Source organism: Hemicordylus capensis, chromosome 14, assembly GCF_027244095.1.
Source record: "Hemicordylus capensis ecotype Gifberg chromosome 14, rHemCap1.1.pri, whole genome shotgun sequence".
Lineage (NCBI taxonomy): Eukaryota > Metazoa > Chordata > Lepidosauria > Squamata > Cordylidae > Hemicordylus > Hemicordylus capensis.
Window position 1 is genome coordinate 12,134,282 of NC_069670.1, and position 21,677 is coordinate 12,155,958.

A 21,677-nucleotide genomic window follows, 5' to 3' on the forward strand; every position below is an offset into this window, starting at 1 on the left:
TGAAAGGGATAGTGGGAGGCTCCAGCTCTCTCGGATTGTCAGCGCGCCATTCGCCACGGTGCCTGTCAGATGCCCGATGCTTAGAATTAATTCAAATTGCCTGGGATCGTGCGGGAGCCGTCGGATCGGCTGCAAAATGGCTGCAGGGCTATCGACAGGATGGGGGTGGGGGTTGAGAAACAGCAGCCGGCATGTGTGAGCAGCAGTGGCAGAGGCCCAAAAGAGGAGGGCCCGGATGGGGTGGGGTGGTCTCATTCGGGTTGCCCAACCGGTAAGGCACCTTTTTGGAATGGCACCTGTTCCCGAGGGGCCTTGGGGACGAGATCAGAGCTCGGTGGGAGAGCCCCTGCCTGCTTGCATGCACAAGGTTCGCTCCCTGGCAGCATTTCCAGGTAGGGCTTTTTAAAGACTCCTGCCTGAAACCCCAGAGAGACGCTGCCAGTCAGTGTAGATGATCCTGAGCTAGATGGACCAAGCGTCTGACTCGGTATAAGGCAGCCTCTTCCTGCAGCCGTGAATACAAGTCAGTCTGTAGGAACCTAGCATCTTCAGGGCCTGGATTCTGAGCTTAAAAAACAACCCCTAAACACCCAAGTTTCTAGTCCACGTGATGACAAAGAAATGAGGAAATAACTTTTAACTGTCATTTTTATTATATATCTTTTCTAACTTTTGTAAAGCGCCTTGGGGTTGTTTTTAATGAAAGGCGGTATAGAAATTCAACAATAAATAAATAAAATGTACACCCCCGAAAGCAAGCAAGGCACGCTGCAAACCTCCATTGCAACCCGCCACCTTCAAATCAAGTCCCCTCTGCTCTCCCTGCGGCAGAATTGCGGCCAGCTCCCAGGCCTTGTCTGCTGGGCCCAGCGGAGGCACCCAGGCTGGGCTTTGGCGAGCAGCAGCTGGGCAGAGGCCGGGGGTTCCCAGAGCGAGGCCGAGAATAGATTGACCTACATGCGCAAATGCAGGAGGGCCTGGGGAGTAAGGAGGACAGATTAAGGTCAGGCGCCTGCCTGCCGCTGCGGCCATGTGTGTGTGTGTGTCCTTATCCCGGAGGCTTATCTGGGCAATCGGTTAAAAGCATCTCCCTCCCGTCTCTGAGCCCTGGGCAGGGGGCACCCCTCTGGGCCACCCCGAGTTGCCTTCTGCTCGGAGGGACAGACGGTTGGACCACCGGCTGAGGCCATCCGTGACCCTCCCAAGCCGTGGGCAGGAGCCGGGGGAGCTTTTTTACTTGGAGATGCTGCCAGGGATGGGGCTTCTGCACGCAGGTGCTCCCCCTTTCAGCCACAGTGTCATCCCCTAGGAAGCTGCCTCATGCTGAATCAGACCCTGGAGCAGGGATTCTCAAACTTGGGTCCTCAGGTGTTATTGGACTTCAACTCCCATTATCCCCAGCCTCAGTGGCCTTTGGTTGGGGATTATGGGAGCTGAAGTCCAATAACACCTGAGGAGCCAAGTTTGAGAATCACTGCCCTAGAGTAATCGTAATATTGGGAGGGGTCTTAGAGGTCTTCTAGACCAACCCCTCAGCTCTATAGAGTAGAAAACTGCTCTTGGCTTTTAGGTGAATGTCAAAAACAGTTTCATTTTCTGAAACGTTTGGCAAATTATGATTCTACAATCTCAACTGTTGTTCTTATAAGGAGAGCTGGTCTGGTGGTAGCCAGCATGACTTGTCCCCTTAGCTAAGCAGGGTCCACCCTGGTTGCATTTGAATGGGAGACTTGAAGTGTGAGCACTGCAAGATATTCCCCTCAGGGGATGGAGCCGCTCTGGGAAGAGCAGAAGGTTCCAAGTTCCCTCCCTGGCTGGCGGCATCTCCAAGATCAGGCTGAGAGAGACTCCTGCCTGCAACCTTGGAGAAGCCACTGCCAGTCTGTGCAGACAATACTGAGCTAGATGGACCAATGGCCTGACTCAGTAAAAGGCAGCTCCATATTTAAACTGGGCGTCTGGCATTTGACAACATATGGTATTCTCTGTCTGGTGTCTGCTGAGACCCAAAACCAAGAGGAGAGCCTGGCCAGTTTGAAAGATCCGAAGGTACCAACATCCCTCTGAAGTGAAACGCAAAAGAGAAAACTGTATCACTTCGGGGAGGGAAATAGCTTCAAGGAGAGGTTGCAGCCACTGCTTTGCATGCAGGAAGTCCCGGGTTCAATCTCTCATGGCACCTCCAAGCAGAGCTTTTTAAAGACTCCTGCCTGCAACCTTGGAGAAGCCGCTGCCAGTCCGTGCAGACAATGCTGAGCAAGATGGACCAAGGGTCTGACTCAGTAGGAGGCAGCTTCCTCTGTTCCTCTCGACCCAAGTTCTCATAGCAATGTAGGAAGCTGTCATATACTGAGTCAGACCATTGGACAGCCTAGCTCAGTATTGTCTATACAGAGCCTGGCAGCAGCTTTTCCAAGGTTGCAGGCAGGAATCTCTCTCAGCCCTATCTTGGAGATCCTGCCAGGGAGGGAACTGGGAACCTAGATGCTCTTTCCAGAGCAGCTCCATCTCGTCTCCCATTCAGATGCAACCAGGGCAGACCCTGCTTAGCTAAGGGGAGAAGTCATGCTTGCTACCGCAAGACCAGCTCTCTTTCTCATTCCTTCAGAAAGCCTCCCTCAAGCTTGGAGAACCGAAGGCCCAAACGGAGAATTTTGCCCGGAGTGACGTGATGCTTGAGAGAGAGAAAAGCACACCCGGACGGGCCGTGATGCAGGGAGAACGAGAATTGGAGGAATATTACAATGCCATTATGCAAATCGGCAGATTGCCCTTATCTGAGGCTGCACTGAGTTCCACGCCCGTCTTGCATCATCTAATTTTTTATTTTTTAGCTAATTAACAAATTGGGGTGGGTGCGGGGATTGGCAGCCGGAGAGATTAACTCGTCGGGGGAAACACCCAGACAATCATATTATTTACCATCTCAATAACTGGTTTCGGAGCCGTGTTGAAACCAACACCCGTTCTCAGGGTTTCATTATTCCAGACGCCAGGCATCCGCTTTGCATTTTTCCTGTCCTTGCTCACACATTTAGAGGTCCTCGCCGTTCCAAACCATGCCGAAATCCAAAACGCAGTTCTGCCCCTCCTGGGCCAGACGCTCCCTGAATTATGTGCCCTCCGCCCTTCTGGGAGAACGGGCACCGAGGCAAACAGAGCTGCTAATGACCTTCACCTTGGCCAGGTTTCTCCTTCGCTTTGAGAGGAGAGCTGGTCTGGTGGCAGCAAGCATGAGTTGTCCCCTTTGCTAAGCAGGGTCCTCCCTGGTTTGCATTTGGATGGGAGACTGCATGTGAGCACTGGAAGATATCCCCCCTCAGGGATGGAGCCACTCAGGGAAGAGCCCCTGCCAGCTTGCATTCAAAAGGTTCCAAGTCCCCTCCCTGGCAGCATCTCCAAGATAGGCCTGAGAAAGACTCTTGCCTGCAACCTTGGAGAGGCTGCTGCCAGCCTGTGTAGACAATATTGAGCTGGCTGGAGGAAGGGTCTGACTCGGTAGAAGCTAGCTTCCTATGTTCCCATGAGTTCCGAATACTCTCTCTGGTGACCAAAGCAGGACCGTTGCATTGAGAATCGTCGTCCAGTATTGCATTTTCTTTCCAAATTCCACATGGAGTGCTGTGAATCTGCATTATTTGCCATAACCTTCTTCTTATTTCATTTTAATTTTATCTTTACATTTATATCTGGCTTGTCCTCCAAGGAACGCAGAGTGGTGTACATGGTTGTATTGATCCCCACAACAGCCCTGTGAGGTAGGTTAGGCTGAAAGAGACGAGACTGGCCCCAAATCACCCAGTGAGTTTCATGGTTGAATGGAGATTTGAACTCGCATCTCTGTGGTCCTAGTCCAGTGCTATTACCACTACACCATGCTGGCTCTTATGTGTCCTTCTCCGTTCAATATTCCTAACTTGTATGCATGCAGTGATAAATCCCTGCAAAAAAGTTGGTCTTCCCATCCTTGCAGTGATTCTGGATTTGAACATTCATGCAACAAGCACACCATTAGTCAGGATAGTGGCTGTTGAGTTAAGTAAGGGTTACTCTCAAGTAGTTCCATGTAGAACTGCAGTCTGGGTTACAAACAGGAAAGTTCCCTGGTTTGAAGCTTACTCTTCTCCCGACTTCAGGAGTATTCACTTCCCAAGCTCTCAGCATGGGTCCCGCACCTGCAATATAGAGAGACTGTTCTACCTTACAGGGTCGTTGTGGGGGTTGTGCTAAGAGAAAAGAATTTATGGGGCTTCAAGACCCGAAAGCCCTTTATAGGTGCAAAACATTATTACTGAAACAAGTAGGATTCAGCAGTGCTCTAATGAATGCATTAATTGCAGAGCTGGAAGCTGTTAATTGGGAATGATTAGGCAACCGATTTAATCAGAGTTTTTTCAAACGTGGATTACTCCGTGGATGTTACTGAGCTGACCCCTTCGAAAGGGCGCCTGGGACCATCTTGAGTTGCTCCCGGCCTCCCGGCGCTAAGTGGTTTTGTCTGTATTAATTAGCCAAGGAAAACTGTCATCTTAAATACGATCACCTATACAGAGAGACGGTCTAATATTTATAGTAATTAGTTAATTAATTAATTTTTGCGGCAGCAGAGACAGTCAAGGGTTGGGCGGGGGGGCTGGGAAACCTGCCACTGATCCACAGCCAGGATGGAGGCGTAAGCTGCATTTCCCACCACGAGGGGCCGTTTGAATCGATGCTGGTGTCATGCTGGATTGGGCCCATGCTTAGGGGTGCAGCCCATCATCTCATGTGGAAAACACTGAGCCCCCATTTTATTATTTATTTTACATTTTATATTTTACATTTTCTACCCCGCTCTTCCTCCAAGGAGCCCAGAGCGGTGTACTACATACTTAGGTTTCTCCTCACAACAACCCTGTGAAGTAGGTGAGGCTGGGAGAGAAGTGACTGGCCCAGAGTCACCCAGCAAGTATCATGGCTGAATGGGGATTTGAACTCGGGTCTCCCCGGTCCTAGTCCAGCACTCTAACCACTATACCACGCTGGCTCCAAATCTCCAAATCTTATCTTTCTGTGAGCAAGGGCAGTGCCTCTGGGAGCTTAAAAAGAGCCTGGCTAGGTCCACTCAAAACCCAACGACCCCAGCATGCTGTCTCCAATAGCGGTCACCTAGACAGGTCTGGGAGCTTGAAAGGGGCTCGTACAAATCCGCTGCTGTCCACGAGGTTCAGCAACAGAGGGGTTCTCTTTTGGCTATCAGGACTAGAGAGCCAGCGTGGTACAGTGGTTAGAGCGTTGGACTAGGACTGGGGAGACCTGAGTTCAAATCCCCCCTCAGCCATGAAACACACGGGGTGACTCTGGGCCCGTCGCATATCTCTCCGCCTAACCTACCTCACAGGGTTGTTGTGAGGAGGAACGTAACTATGCACACCACTCTGGGCTCCTTGGAGGAAGAGCGGCATCGAAGTGCAATGAAATGAAATAAAATGGTTGCTAAAAGAGCCACTCTCCACAAATGGTCGAATCCTGTTCAGGGGCGGCCCTTTCATGAGGCGAGGTGAAGCGTTGGCCTCAGGCGGTGGATTCTGGAGATGCCAGCAGGGCAGCAAGACGCCGCCTGCTGCTGCCAGAGCAGCTCTTTGGGAGCGAGCTTGCAGGCTTTGCAAAGAGATCCTCTCCCCCCCCCGCCTTGCAAAGCCCACAGGAGGCACAAGGAGGGAAGAGGAGACTGCTGGCCATCAGCCATCCCCTATGCCACTTTCAAAGCTTGCGGGGGTCCATTTTGAAAGGGGATTGTGCCCCCCCCAGGGCATGGGGCCAGGCAACATTGGGCACCTTGCTTCAGGCACTGCAGTAGCCTGGGCTGCTCAAAAGCTTTCCCAGTGAGTGGCCATGGCCAAACCTTGTGGCAGTGAGTTCCACAAGTTAGTTGTGCTTTGCATGGTGAGTCTGGAGCCTGCTGCTTCAGGAGCAAGGCCTCCATCCTGGTCAGGGAAACTAGACACAAAATGGAATTGCTAGCCCTTTAAGCCAACAGGGTGAGGCAGAATTGGGTAGCCAGGGGAGACTGGTGGAATCAATCAATCAATCTCCCACTCCCTCTTATATAAATCCTGAAGGTAAACTTCTCTGGCTTTTTTTTTAATAACTCAGACTTGATTCTGGGAGGGAGGGAAAGATTCTCGATTATATGGAAACTATTACAAGGGTTCTTTCCTTAAAAAAAAATAGGACAATATCTCAAGAAATTAGAGAGAGTTTAGCTTTTATCTGTTTCAGGGAGAGCAAGTTTCCTTTACCTGTATCTCCTTAGTGGCTTGAAAAATACATTTGAGTGAGGGCTCTAAGATTGGGGGGAAGAATTCAGAGGGTGTTTAGGCTGAAAGCTTGGGGGAAATGGAGTCTTAGTCACTAACCAGCATTCCCTGTGGCTGCCATGGGCTTCCTTTTATTTTATTTTATTTTAAATGAGAAATGAGACCTGGGCATTTTTCACACAGGGCTTTTAAAGCCCTTTACCTTGTGTCTTCTCCAAAATGGAGCAGGTGTGTTTACATATTGACTAGATTTACCCAAGGTCCCTGCAAGTTATTGGGGACACACACAATTCACACACAACTTGGGATTTTCACTGCACATTAGGGGATTTTATCTGGCTTTTAATATCTGGGACTTTAAAAATCCACTTTTTGCATCGTTTTTGGGGGGACTGAGTTTGCAGTAAAGTTTCTCAGTAAAGCCTGTTGTCTGGAAAAGCTCCCTGGTTTAGAGCAGAAACTCCTGCCTTAGCTGCTGTGTTTGGTTTGGGGTTGGCGCCAAGAAAATCCTATATTTCTCCCTTGCTTTCTCTGGGCAGTGCTGGCTTCTGCCCCCCAGGAATTTTTCTTAAGATGGCTTCCCAATGCCAGTCACCAAGTGACATAGACAGACAACAAGATATTTCACATTTGTGCTTGATATAGCAGATTCCTACATGATCTCCGAGATCCCTTCCAAGTCTGAAATCGTATGCTTTAGTTGCAGGGGTGTGTCTGCATCTGTGCCCCCAACATCTCTTTTCCATGTCGAAACTCAAGCCTGTAACGTGTGAAGGGAGAATGAGCAAAAGTGGGCTTGGCTATCTCTGGAGACTCCCCCACCAAGATTTCCCATGATGTCAAGTCATAGAACACACACACCCTCGGCTTGCTTACTTACCTTTCTTTTGAGCAGATACTCCTAGAAGTATCTAAGAAGTATCTTAGAAGATTTCCCATGATGTCAAGTCATAGAACGCCCCCAGGCTTACTTACTTACCTTTCTTTTAAGTAGATACTCCTAGAAGTATCTAAGAAGTATCTTAGAAGATCTAAGAAGTATCTAAGAAGTATCTTAGAAGATTTCCCATGATGTCAAGTCATAGAACGCCCCCCCCCAGGCTTACTTACTTACCTTTCTTTTGAGTAGATACTCCTAGAAGTATCTAAGAAGTATCTTAGAAGATCTAAGAAGTATCTAAGAAGTATCTTAGAAGATTTCCCATGATGTCAAGTCATAGAACGCCCCCCAGGCTTACTTACTTACCTTTCTTTTGAGTAGATACTCCTAGAAGTATCTAAGAAGTATCTTAGAAGATCTAAGAAGTATCTAAGAAGTATCTTAGAAGATTTCCCATGATGTCAAGTCATAGAACGCCCCCCAGGCTTACTTACTTACCTTTCTTTTGAGTAGATACTCCTAGAAGTTTTCCACACCCGGCTTTTAGTTTCCGTCTCCTTTGGAATGGAGGGGGTGCGTTCACATATCGGGCAGCTTGACCCCAAAGTCCCTGCAATTTACAGGGAGCACTTCACACACTATTTGGGTTTTTCACTGTGCATTACAGTGTAGCTCAATTTTATATCCATGGTCATCCACTTTTTAAAGGTTTTGGGGGGCAAATTTGAACTCTCAGTAAAGCCTCACAGAAAACCCTCAGTAAAGCTTGCTTTTCCTGGAACGCTCCAGTCCTATCAAAGATGCTTCTTGTTTGTTTGCCAGCAGGGTTACAAGGTGCGCTGCAGAGCTGTAGGATCAAAAGACAAACAGGCCCCTGTCCACAAGGTGCTTACAGTCTAGAAATCAACAGCAAGGGGGTGAACAAAGGGGAGGTGAGGGAGAGTGGATGTCAGCAAAGGCTGAGAGCCTTTATGGACATATGTCTAGGCTTTTTACTGAGCATACACAGAGACAATAAGAATACATCTCATCATAAATGTCTCCCAAGAAAAGCTGCCAATAATTGAAAACATACTGTTAAAAAAATGAGCTGAAACAACAAATACACACTTTATCGGTCACTAGGGGAAAGTCCTGAAAACAGAAAATCGGTGGGGGGGAGAATCCTTGTCTGAGCAGACCAAATGGTTATTTGGAGGTGTGCTGCTCTTGAACGTGGAGGGTTGATTCTCTGCTATGATTGTTAATAGCCGCTGATAGGCCTCTCTACCATATCGAGCATGCAATTTCCCCTGGTGGGCTGCTAGAACATTCCAACAAACCCACAAGCAGGGCATGAAGGCAACAGCCTTTCCAGCATTTAATATTCAGAGGCAGACTGCTCTTGTACATGGGAGTTCCACTGGGCTATCGTGGCTAGTAGACGATGCTATGCCTCCTCCTGAGCTGAAGGATGTTTACACATCTCTGCTTGCCAATGGCGCCTTGCGGCAGCAATGGCAATGTGTTTTTATAGACAAGGATAGCTAGGAAGTGGATGCTTTTCTCTCCACATATTAGAACTCCCCGTTCGCCCAATAAAACTAATTGCCAATCGGTTCCAGACAGAGGAAACATCTCTGCACACAATGCATTGCTAACTTGCATATTTCACTCCCACAAAGGGTCTACTTTTAAAGCCTTCTAACTATGCGGACAGGTTCATGGAGAAAATTAGGTCTGTTAAGGGCTGTTCCCTGTGCGACTTGAATGGACCCTCGATGTTCAGCAGCAGCAAATCTCTTGTAAATGGGATGCTCTAGGCAAGTGACCAGAGAGATTTTTTAATTTTTAGATGGAGCCATTCTCACACACACACCCCACCGCTTGTATGTGGTTCACCCCACTGGAGTGGCCACATTTGGAATACTGTGTGTGGTTTTGGTCCCCCTATTTCAAAAAGGATATTATAGGCCTAGAAACAGTGGAGAAGAGGCCCAGTGTGTCTTCCTTAGGAGGCAAGGCTGCAACAGCTTTTTCACGTAGAGAAAAGGCCGTTAAGGGGAGACATGATGGAGGTTTATAAGAGTAGGCGTGGTTTGGAACATGTGGAGAGGGAGAAGTTATCCTGCCTCTCTCCCAACACTCGAACCCAGGGTCAGCCCATGAAACCGATGGCCAGGATATTTAGGACTGACAAAAGGAAGGACTTTCCCACAAAGTGCATAATTTATTTATTTATTATTTCTCTGTGTAAACCGCCCTGAGCCGTTTTTGGAAGGGCGGTATAGAAATAGAATTATTATTAATTAATTAATTAATTGATTGGTTGATTGATTGATTAATTAGCCTCTGGAATTCTCTGCCACACGGGATGTGGTGATGGCCACCAGCTTGGATGGCTTTAAAGGGGGCTTAGGCAAAGTCATGGGGGACAGGTCTATCAATGGCTACTAGTCTGGTGGCTGTGGGCCACCTCCAGGCTCAGAGGCCCGATGCCTCTCAATACCAGCTGCAGGGGAGCAACAACAAGAGAGAGGGCATGCACATACCACTTGCCTGAAGGCTTCTTAGGGGCATCTGGTGGGCCACTGTGGGGAACAGAGTGCTGGACTACATGGGCCTTGGGCCGTTCTTTGGTGCTGTTCTTTGGGTCTCCTTCTGCACCAGCCGTTCTTCTGTATCTATGAATCCCTCACCAAGGTTTGCATGCCGTTGGGTACACATGGACAGCCAGGTGTGTTAGGTAGAAAGGCAGATCAAAATGGCTTTAAAAAACGACGACGATGGCAACAGTTATTCCTGCAGGTGAATACTCATAGGTGCATCTTCTCCCTCCCATTGAGCCTACACGGGAGGAGCGGATGGCAGTTTAAACGCCTCCTGGAACAGGGGCCAGAGTGGGGCTCTCCCCAGCGACATACCCTCGGCTACTACCAGCCTTTTGCTGGAACACCAGCCCCTTTCTGCGCTCGTGCCTTCAGCCTGCCTTGCTCGGCCCGGGTTCAGACCGAGGAGCCCCTCCGTCCCACCACCCCACAGGGCTCTCCTTACCTTCAGCTTTGAGTCGGAGCAGCGTCTGCTTTCGTCAGGAGCTCTCCCAGGTCCTGCAGAGCCACTTGAGCTCCTATCCGGGGTCTGATCTTTGCCTGCTCCCCACGGCAAGCTGTCTCCCCTCCCTGTGCCCTACAGACCCTCCGGAGCAGGGCGGCGAGCAGCTCTTTCTGAAATGGCTGCCGGTTTCCTTTCTCTCTGCCGCCTGCTCTTCCCTGCATCTTCCCTTTTTGTCTGCGGAGCTGTCCTCCAGCTGACATATCTCTGTGGCAGTTCGCTGCCTGAGGGGCGGCCGTGTTTTGAATGCCAGCCCTTGGGGACTGCGTCGGTCACGGCTCCAACACACTCTGCTTGGATGCCTTGTTGGGGTCAGTTGTTATCTCATACCAGCAGCTCCTGCTGGCCGTCGCCTCGGGCAGGACTCCGCGGCGCACTTGGCTGGTATCTGAAGCCAAACGCTTTGTGATCCATCCCTCAGTTCAGCTGGCATTTTGATGCCCTCTCTCTGCCTCCAGCGCCAGGGAGACGTGAGCCTTTCACAGGCCCTCGGCTGGGATCTCCGCCGGCAGTTACAACCAGGAGAGTTGCTAGCTGTCAGTTTTCGACTGGTCCAGTGATGGCCCAATCTAACGGCTGGCCCCGATGCAAAACCGCACAATGCTGGACCACGTTGTCAGGGGAGGTGCAGATTAAAGCCGAGAAAGGCAAGGGGAGTGTTAACGTAGGCCTTGAACCTAGAATTTGTTGCCCAATTTGAAGAAATCGCCCGTAATTAATCCTATGATGCCTGCAGTCTGTGCTTCTATGAAAAAGAATATTTAATAATAATCTGGAAGAAGTCTTATGCTGAAGTAAAAAGAGACATTTCTAGTTCTTTTTTTAATTGCACATTTTGGCAAGGTTCTGGGAAGATGGAGAAGGATGGAGATTAGAGCTGAGGCTGAACACAGGGACCATTTTGTAAGATCCTGGAACAGATATTTCAACCAGATGCTCTGATGGAAATATTATCAGTTTCTTCCCATTGTTTGGGGGTTTCTTTCGCTTTTCTTTAATATCTTCCAAGAATGATTGATAGGATATTATATGTTAGGAATCGGTGTTTTTGTTAATATGATCCGCATTGTGTCTAATTTTAATTTGTTAGTGACAACTTGGGGTGATTATAGCTGTTGAACATGACAAGAAGGAACCATTCAGAAACATTTAAAAGGAAGTGCATACGTGCACATGAAAGAGCATAGTGTTGCAGTGCAACATGCCCTGCCATGGTGGCATCGGTTAGCTGGAGCAGATGCAAATTCAACATTTAAGATTTTAGTAGGTGGCGGGCACAGGGGTGTGCCCACCAAAGCTTGTTCTTAGAAATACTCACGGGTTACACATTGCACAAGAGCGGTGCATTTAAAAGCATTCATTGTCGACTTCCTCTGCCATTTGTACCCAGCATGTAATGGTCAGAAGTAGACTTCCTCTATAAATGGAGGCTCCATTTAGGGGATGCTTTGTTGTCAGGGGTATTTCCCTGTCTAAATTTATTTGAGCCTTGTTGGATAGGGGGGCGGGAAACTTGTGTCCTTAGTTTGCCAGCTTGTCTAGAGATCTGTGGAATGTGTTAATAATAATAGGAGTCCCTCAGTGTGGAGAAATGATTCATTGTCCACTTATTAAAGGTCCCCATGAGAAAGAACTGCGCATCATTTATCTTTGAAACCCCAAATGTCTTGGGACCAAGTTACCTGAAGAGATCCCTCTCTCCATATGAGATAATCTCAGGGACAGGCTATCTGGTGAGATCTTGCAGCATGTTCCACTGCCTTCGGTGGTACAGTGAGCAGCAACACAGGAAAGGGCCTTTTCCATGATGGTACTTTGTATGTGGAACTCCCTGCCACAAGAAATTAGAAGAGCCCCTGGCCTCCCAGTGCTTGAAGAACTTATTGTTTCAGGAAGTGTTTTGATATGTTCTCCCAATGATTTGAGCATTTGGAGGGGGAGTTGCTGCCACATTACGTTAATCTTTTTAACGATGTTTAGTGCATTTAACTGGTTGTTTGGTCTGTTTTTTAAATGGATTGTACTGTGGCAAAGTAGAAAAAATAGGATATTTCTTCACCCCACTGGGTCTTGGCTGCGGACTAGGGTGGAATAGCCCAAAACTTCTATTATTCTCTTTAATAGATCTGGTCTTCTGGTAGGAAGCATGAATTGCCCCCTTTGCTAAGCAGGGTCCACCCTGGCTTGCATTTGTATGGGGCACTACATGTGTGAGCACCGTAAGATATACCCCTTCTGGGATGGGGCCGTAACTCATTGGAAGAGCATCTGCTTGCTTGCATGCAGAAGGTCCCAAGTCCCCTCCCTGGCAGCATCTCCCAAGATAGGGCTGAGAGAGACTCCTGCCTGCAATCTGGGAGACGCCGCTGCCAGTCTGGGTAGACCATACTGAAGCTAGATGGACCAAGGGTCTGACTCAGTAGGTGGCAGCTTCCTGTGTTCTTCATAACCTCCCCCCCACAACCCATCTGGAAACACCCTCAGCCATTTTCTGAGACGCGAGGGTCCACTTTCCCCCAGCATCCTGCTGCTTGGCGGGCCCTCTGTTATTTATCTGCCTCTGCTTGGTTGCTTTGCGTCACGATAGCAAGAAATAACAGCAATATAAAGAGCGTTTCCCGTTGTTTCAGCCCATCAACCACCAGGACTTTCTCGGCGGTCCTTTCTTCTTAAATTGTGGCTGCTGTCGCTTCTCCGTCTGTTTCCGCGTTTGATGTATTCTCTCTCTCTCCTCCTTCACTGCTTCCCTTTGTGGGTCTTTTCCCCCTGCTCCTTCCTTGAGGGCCTCCAGTGGTACTGGCTTGCCTTTCCCTTCCCTGCCTGCATCCACTGCTTTCCTTCTCCCCGCTCTCACACACTCCCTCCTCCCCTCTCTCGATGGCAGTCTCATTCGGAACCTCCCCCCACACCATCCACAACACCCTCTTCCACTGGGCCACCAGATCCTACAGCGGAATTTGCCACTTCAGCAACACTGGCTTCTTTCCTGCCCGCCTCCCTTCTAACAGCCCATATCCAGTTGTTCACATCAGGATGCCTGCAGTTTCTCGCAAGAAGCGGATGCAGTTCTCACTCCAGACCTTAGGAAGAAAGTCTCTGTATTTTCATTTTAATTTGAATGGATAGCCTGCTTTTTGCACAGCTCGGGGCCCAAAGAGTGGGGCAGCCCAGCATATTTGAGGAGAAGCATTCCTTGTGCAGTTTGCAAGGGCTGGATCCGTCCCGAAGAGCTCCCCTGAGGTCATCTTGTAGTCTGGCTGGTACCCTGCGGCCTGAGGGCACAGCTTCACCTGGCCTCACGGAAGGGCCACCCCGTCTTCCAGGATCCTAAAGACACAAAGCAACAGGCCACAAAGGAGAGCCAGCAATAAGATAGTATGCCATGGCTGCATCAAAAACCCCATTTAGAGAGCCCAATAAAGGTACACACACACACCCCGGATTCAAATTGCCTCTCCACTAATCAAATGCCTTCTGGAAAAGCGGAGTCTTCACTGAGTCTTCACCAGGCGCTGGAGGGAATGGAGGCCAGCACTAGGAGCCAGATTTCTTGGCGCCCTGAGCTTGCCCTGTGCAATCCCAAAGACTTGGGGTGAGGGTTATTGCAGGGCTGGATGAATTTCCTCTTGTATGTTGAGTTTGGTTTCCCCCCACGATGGCTGTGTTGGGGGGCCCTTTTTGAAACATTGATTTATATTTATATCCCACTGCTCCTGCAGCGCACGACAATACATCACAATAAAAGAACATACCTTTTTTTTTTAAGGCAGCAAACTGGTCTGGAATCCCCCTTAAAACCGTGGTTAAACCCCAAAGATGACTGATACTGACAGCAGGGTGCCCATGCTTGAAAGCCTCTGAGGCAAGGCTACAACCCTGGGGCTTTTTAGTTTAGAAAAAAGACGACTGCGGGGAGACATAATCGAGGTCTATAAAATCAGGCATGGAGTGGAGAAAGTGGAGAGAGAGAAATTCTTCTCCAATCTCACATAACACTAGAACCAGGGGTCAACCCATGAAATTGACTGCTGGGAAATTTAGGACCAGCAAGCAGAAGTATTTTTTCACACAATGCATAATCCACGTGTGGAATTCTCTGCCATGAGATGTGGTGACAGCCAACAACCTGGATGCCTTGAAGAGGGGTTTGGAGAACTTCATGGAGGAGAGGTCTATCAACGGCTACTAGTCAGAGGGCTATAGGCCACCTCCAGCCTCAAAGGAAGGATGCCTCTGAGTACCAGTTGCAGGGGAGTCACGGCAGGAGAGAGGACATGCCCTCAACTCCTGCCTGTGGGCTTCCAGTGGCATCTGGTGGGCCACTGTGTGAAACAGGAGGCTGGACTAGATGGGCTTCCTTGGGCCTGATCCAGCAGGGCTGTTCTGATCTCTCTGAAGAGGAGGCTCTTTAAATCCTTGTAAATATCCAAATAGTGGGAGCCCAGCCAGTTCTTCCAGAGCTGAGGGGCCACACGTGGGTGTGTTGCAGGAGCCGTGCCTCTCGTGTGGCCTTCTGGAGATCGTCTGCACTGACCCATTCCTTCCTTCCTTCCTTTTGCATTTCTATTCTGCTCTTCCTCCCAGGAGCCTAGAGCGGTGTACGTAGTTCAGTGTCTGCTCGCAACTCCCCTGTGAAGGAGGTGAGGCTGGGAGAGAAGTGCCTCCAGGGGGTGGATGCCCTCAAGAACCTGTGATGAAAAAGCCAAGAGCTCTCTCAGACCCCCAGGCACCTCCTCCTCCTCCTCCTGCCTCATCTGACCCCAACGTGGCACTCTCCACCTCCGTGGCTGCGGCGCCTCTGTGCCCTCCTCGCTCCCGGGCAGCCTGCTTCTCTCGAGGCCGGGTGCAGCTCTCTTCCCTTCCCTTCACCGGGGGAGCGTCTGCCTGGTGGGGGGGGGAGTGTCGGTTTATTGTCTCTATTAGCAGAAATATTGAAACCTGTCAAGAGCGACGGCTCACGCGGGAGCACAGCAAGCCGTGAGCGCATTCCATAAAGAGATGCGCGTGGGGGGGGGGGGGCGCGTCCTGCCACACTGCCTGCTGTGCGCCACATGCCGGGAGCGGGGCTTTAATTGGGAGGCCTGCTGGGCCCGCGGACACGAAGGCTAGCGGTGGGCTGGCGTCGCATGCCGGGCGAGGGTGGGGCGCGGACGTGGCCTGGGCAGCTTTCCGATGCGCACGGGAGCTGTTTTGCACAAAGGGCCGGCTTCGTGGGAAGCAGGAGGTGAGCAGGATGGAACCTCCATGTCCAGGGGCAGCCTATCACTCTGAACCCCAGTTGCTGGGAGGCAGGCTGTCCCAGAGGTCTCTCAGCTCAGCCCTGCAGGCGGAGTGATTAAAGGCATCCCTTAAAGTGTTGGTCCTTATTGAGCAGGGGGGAAGCAACCCAGCCCAGCCCAGCATAGCACCCTCCCCAGAGGTTGCTGCGGGTGTCTCCTCCTTTATGTGTTTCCTTTTCGATTGTGACCTCTGTGGGGCAGGGAGCCCCACGCAGTCTGTGAATCCCTCCTCTGGGCAAAGAGGCGCTTTCGGGGTGGGCTCTGTTCTGTTGAGCAGGGGAGAGCAGCTGGCCACCTCCAGCCCAGGACAGCCTTCCTCCTTTCTATCTCCCTCTAGACTGGGTGCCCCTTGGCAGCAGGGACCCCGCTTTGGGAACCTTTGCTCTTGCGGAGGCAGAGTAGGGAGAGATTCTAAGGCTTAAATACTCAAGGAAGGAGATTTTTTTCCCCCCTCGCCCCATGCAAAGGTCGGCCTCTTTAAACAGCCCCCGCTAAGGGGGCACCTTCTGAAAATGGCAGCTCTCTTCTGTTGAGCGGGTGATGGTGGTGAGCAACTGCCCAGCCCGGCAGTAGAGTGACTCTCCCGGGAGCCTGGCGCTTGTGTTTCTGCTTAGACTGTGACCTCTTTGGGGCAGGGAACCATCTCCAAGCCCCCCTTTATGAACTGGGCCAAGAGGCACCTTTTCAAGTGGGGGCCCTCTCATTTATCAGGGGGAGAGCAGCAGAGCCCCCCTCCCAGTGCTGGGAGCTCTTCCATGGGTTCCTTTTTAAAGACTGTGAGCTCCTTGGGGGCAGAGGACTATTTTTCCATTCCCTTGGCTAGGGAAACTGCTTTGGCGGCTTTTGCTGTTGTCGAAAAGCGGCATGAATGTCCTTGATAATGCAATCGCAATCGGCTTGACCCTCCTGCCGGTAATGGGAGACTGGGCTAGCTAGTCCCTTGGTCTCCTCGAGATGGGCAGTTCTGAGGGAAGGGGTCCAAATTCAAACCCACCCCCCAGCCCCGCCAGGTAGATCTTGGCAGGCCTCTCTCCTCTCTCTCTCTCTGCTTGACTTTTGCGACGAGAGGGTTGCAAGGATAAACAGCAGAGGGACCAGGACCCCAAAGAGGGGTTACTGCCCCCTACCCAGTGCACATTTGAAATGGGTGCCCTCCCCTCTCTCCTTCACTTCCTCTCCCTCGTGCTCCCCACCGCCAGCAGTTTCCAGATATAAATCAAGACAAGCTTGGACACCCCCAATCCCATACTGTAGAAATTATGGCCCCAGGGCTGAAGGCTCCGTTTCACGGGCGATATTGATTAACACTGCCATTATCTCGCCCGCCACCGACTTAAAAGGCAAAGCAAAGAGTGTTTATTCCTTTTGATTCAAACTGTGCTGGGGGGAAAAAATAGCACAGAAGGTTTCAGTGAGTGAGGTGGCAACCCTAAGCGCGCATGCACGATACTACCTGTGCATGGGCTAGGAACAGGAGCATCAGGAACAGGGGCCATAGAATGGAAGAGCGTCTGCTTTGCATCCAGAAGGTCCCCGGTTCCCTCCCTGGGGCCATCTCCTGGTAGGGCTGGGAGAGACTCCTCCTCCCTGAAACCGTGGAGAAGCCGCTGCCAGTCTGTGCTTGTCTCAGCATCTATATTGGAAGATCCTTGGGGTAGAGACCTGTCTCCCTTGCATTACTCTGCAAACTGCAAGTTGTTGTGTGTTATCTTATTTAAATTAGTGGCATGTAACGAGGTGGCTCATGAAACTCAGATGCAAACGAGGCTACGTTAAGGAGACAAACATTGGTGGCTCTCTCTAGAAAGAGCAGAGTGAGTTTGCAACTTGGCCGGAGGTGCCTGGACCAGATCGGAGTCATGGCCACTGGCTTTTTCAGAGCTCCTCCGCCCCTCCCTTCCTGGGCTTTGGTTCAGCCGGCCCTTCCCTGACCCAGTTTCCAAGAACACGCTCCCCAGTTGAAGCCTGTCCCCTTTTAAACTCGAGTCCAGAAGATTGACAGCCAAGGGGTGCTAAGGTTGCAGGAGTCTTCGGAGAGGGATGGCTTTGCAGAGAGGATGGTAGCGAGATCAATCCTTCTCCATGGCAACCAAGGAGCAAATGAGAGGGTGAGATTTGACCGTGGAGAAAGTAGACCAACTTCGGATTCCCTTCGGGTGGGGATTAAAAACTGGACCGGGAAAGTTTGTGGATAGCTGTGCAGGCTGGGGCTTAGCTCTCTGATACTGCTTTTGCCGTTTGTATTCTTTGTGTGTTATCCATTCTGTGCAAACGGGGTTTAAGGACCGGAGTCGAACTGAATCGGAGCCTAAAATCTCTCGGTTGCCTTGAACCCAAACCAAGCCTGTATAGCGGGGAAGAGGAAACCAGTTCAAGACAAGTGGTCTGGTGATCAGGCATTCAGAATCACCAGTTCCGTGATTCATGGCTTATTTTTCTGTTGTTTGTCTCCCGTTGAATGTCTCTTTTAAAGAGCCTTTTAAAAATGGGGAAAGAAACAGTGGTTTTTTCTTTTCAAGCAACAACTATATGAGCGGAATCATTAGCCCTCTCTCCTTGGCTGGAGATTTTCAAGCAGCAGCCGGGGGCCCATCTGTCAGGGCTGGTGTTACGGATTCCCTGCGCTGGGTTGGACTAGAAGACCGCCGAGGTCCTTCCTAATGCCACGCTTAGATGATGGGGCAGGTCTCAGAAAAGAGGGATTGGGAAGGGAGGCAGCACGGCACCCACTCGGCCACATTCCTTGGCCGTTCTGCCTCGTCATGTGAAGCAGTTCCGACGCCCCGGGTAGTGGCCGAGGGAGCTGTGCGCTGAAGCACTGGATCTCGGCTGCCGGGCGTGGTTTTTTGCAATCTGGGGGCTGCGTGGCCGAGACAAGGGCCTGCTTGTTTGGCAGAGCGGAGGGCCGTCGGCCGAGGCTTGGCACCGGGGATATCAGCCAAGGGCTTTCTCTTGTGATGGTCCCTTGCATTGGTTCCTGGGGCATTGCAGAGGTGGGGAGGAACTTGAGGCCGTGACCCCCAGCCAGCAAGGCGGGGATGGAATGTTCCTGGCAGAGACGCCCACGGGGCAAGGAGACGGCAAAGTCTGCCGGAGAAGAGGGGGGAGAGAGAGAGTCTCCCGCTCAGAGCAGTGAAGGGGGCTGGCGATGAAAGCACATGTTTGTTTTTTGCTGGCACTGGTGGCCGAGTGAGCGAAGTTCAGTCGAACTGGTTGAGTGTATTTTATTATTATTTGTTGTAAAAGCTGGGCGGGGGGGGGGAAGCACTCTGCAGTGCAGCCACATCATGCTGCGGGAAGATCCGAAAGGCTGGCTGGCTTGTGCCACGATACGGCCACAGAATCGGGATTTGGAGCCAGAAAACGGTCCAGGTTTCTAGTCCTCAGTACATGACAGATCTGCCTGCGAGTGGGTGGGTGGGTGTACTTGCTGCAGGCTGCGGCATCTGGGGCTGAGCACCGTTTTGCCCGGTTTCGATTTCCAAGACGCTGGATGGGGGCGGAGCCAAGCATAAGTCAGGGACCCGCGTGCGAGAGCTGTTTCCCACCGTTACTACTGCCGCGTTGCTCTGAGACTACCCACGTAGTTTGCCATTGCTCAAAAGAACTTGGGGGTGGCGGGCGACCTAGAAAGGAAGCCACGCGGCTGCAAAAGGGAGCTTTGGTAGAGCCAAAAAGGCAAAATAGTTTTTCAGGGCTGGGGGCGTGGTGTTTCTGCTGTTATGTTGGGCCGCAGCTCAGGGTGGCAGTGGGTCTGCTGTGCATGCGGAAGGTCCCAGGTTCAATCCCTGTCTGGGAAAGACTCCGTCTGGAACTTGGGAGAGCCAGTGTCACTCAGTGAAGACGATCCTGAGCTAGGTATAAAGGTAAAGGTGTGCTGTCAAGTTGGTGTCGACTCCTGGCGCCCACAGAGCCCTGCGGTTGTCGGGCGTGTCCATTCAAAGCCAGGCTAGAGCCGAGTGGTACCTTTCTAGCGCCAGGGTTGGTCTTCTTAGGAAACGAGTGGAGGAGAGCTGGTCTTGTGGTAGCAAGCATGACTGGTCCCCTTAGCTAAGCAGGGTCTGCCCTGGCTGCATATGAAAGGGAGACTAGAAGTGTGAGCACTGGGAGAGATTCCCCTCAGGGGATGGAGCCACTCTGGGAAGAGCAGAAGGTTTCAAGTTCCCTCCCTGGCAGCATCTCCAAGAGAGGGCTGAGAGAGATTCCTGCCTGCAACCTTGGAGAAGCCGCTGCCAGTCTGTGAAGACAATGCTGAGCTAGGTAGACCAATGGTCTGACTCAGTATATGGCAGCGCCCTATGTTCCTATGTTCCTATGAGGCCCTCTTTGCCGCCGGTCACAGCTCCAGTTTCTCTCCACCCCTTGCAGGGAGTCAACCGACCACGTCGGATGAAACGGTGGTGGCAGGCTACAAGGTGGTCCTCCGCTGCGAGGTGGAAGATCCCGACGAGTCCTCACTGCAGTGGTCTAATCCTGCGCAGCAGACGCTCTATTTTGGGGAGAAGCGAGGTACCCCCTTGATCCTGTGGGCTCGAGCTGGGCAGAGGGGGGGACCCCCTTGGAAGGAAGAGTGGGCAGCCCCAAGGCCAATGCCACTGGGATGGACTCTGGGGACCCGTGAAGTATTTCACTGGAGGACGTGGGGATCGTTCTCGGCTACTTTCCTGACCCACTCAGGGCCGCATTATATGTTGGAAGCCGTATCTAGTTGTGAGAAGAGAGCTGGTCTGGTGGGAGCAAGCATGACTGGTCCCCTTAGCTAAGCAGGTTCCACCCTGGTTGCATATGAAAGGGAGACTTGATGTGGGAGCACTGTCAGATATTCCCCCTTAGAGCCGCTCTGGGAAGAGCATCGAGGTTCCCAGTTCCCTCCCTGGCAGCATCTCCAAGATAGGGCTGAGAGAGACCTGGGAGAAGCCGCTGCCTGTCTGGGTAGAAAATGCTGAGCAAGATGGACTAAAGGTCTGACTCAGTATATGGCAGCTTCCTATGCTCTTCACTTCAAAAGCAGTCCCACATAGCATCTAGCCTGGAAGTCACCGGAAGCATGGATGACGTGGTCAGGTCTTTAAACTTCCCCCTCTCTCTTGGCCACACGATGTAACTTCAGAACCAGCCACCTCCAGATCCGTGACCCATTTTGTGGGGGTCCCCAATACACATTTTCAAATGCCTGCCCTGTTAACCACCTTAGTTATCCCACGTCTTTGAAAGTCGTGAGTAACTAAACAAGCAACTATGCTGGACTAGATAGGCCTGGGGCCTGATCCGGCGGGGCTGTTCTTATGTTCTCAACTACCGATGTCGTTTTTCTGGGGTGTTGTTTTTTTATGACACTGAGACATCTGGAAACATGATGCGTTTCTGGGTTGAATGTCGCCATGTGGTCTAGAAACATGAGAGGTGTCAGTGTCAAAAAAACCAAAGCAGAACAGAAAGCTGCGATCCTCAGCCAAAGCTGCCCCACATTCAAAGTGAGAAACCCTAACCTGCACTTAGGAGAGTGCAGAGCAGTCTGGTGGTTCTGGAGGCGGCAGAGAATCTTGTCCATCCCTCTCCTCACTCGCCCTTCCTCTCCGCCCTAGCACTGCGAGATCTCCGGATCCAGCTGGAGAGGTCCACGCCGAACGAGCTAACCATCAGTATCAACAATGCCACTCTGGCGGACGAGGGCGAGTATACCTGCTCCATTTTCACCATGCCTGTGCGGACCGCCAAGGCCATCGTCACGGTGCTGGGTGAGCTGGAGATGTTCCGGACGCAGCATTTTCTGCCTAGAGTTGGGACAATCCAGTGTGGTTGGCTTTAATCCCCTCTCCCTCTCTCTCTCTCTCTCTCTCGAAGGCATTCCTCAAAAGCCCCAGATCTCTGGCTACAAGGAGCCTCTTAGAGAAGGAGACACAGCCAAGCTGATGTGCGTCTCCTCCGGCAGCAAGCCGGCTGCTAACCTCCGGTGGCAAAAGGGGGACCAGGTGCTGACAGGTAGGGGGGGAGACCGGATCGTTGCTCCTTCTTGAGGGGGCCAGCAGCTTCGGTCCACGGTATCTAAGAGAATGCCTTCTCCGTTCCAAGCCCCGCTGCCTGTTGAGATCATCCAGGGAGGTCCGTCCACAGGTTGCCACCAGCTCA

General features: G+C 51.3%; 1 protein-coding gene across 5 annotated transcripts in view; it reads left to right on the top strand.

The window, feature by feature from the left end:
* The window catches only part of CADM3 (cell adhesion molecule 3), a 144,093-nt gene that overhangs the window by 102,066 nt on the left and 20,350 nt on the right, over positions 1-21,677 (top strand). For all 5 annotated transcript variants that reach the window (XR_008312120.1, XM_053277260.1, XM_053277261.1 and 2 more), the window contains 3 exons: positions 19,917-20,057; positions 21,134-21,286; positions 21,393-21,530. Coding sequence is in view for 4 of the 5 variants with exons in the window: in XM_053277260.1 (XP_053133235.1) it covers positions 19,917-20,057; positions 21,134-21,286; positions 21,393-21,530 (432 nt within the window). In the remaining variant the exon portion in view is untranslated. The remainder of the gene's footprint in view (positions 1-19,916; positions 20,058-21,133; positions 21,287-21,392; positions 21,531-21,677) is intronic.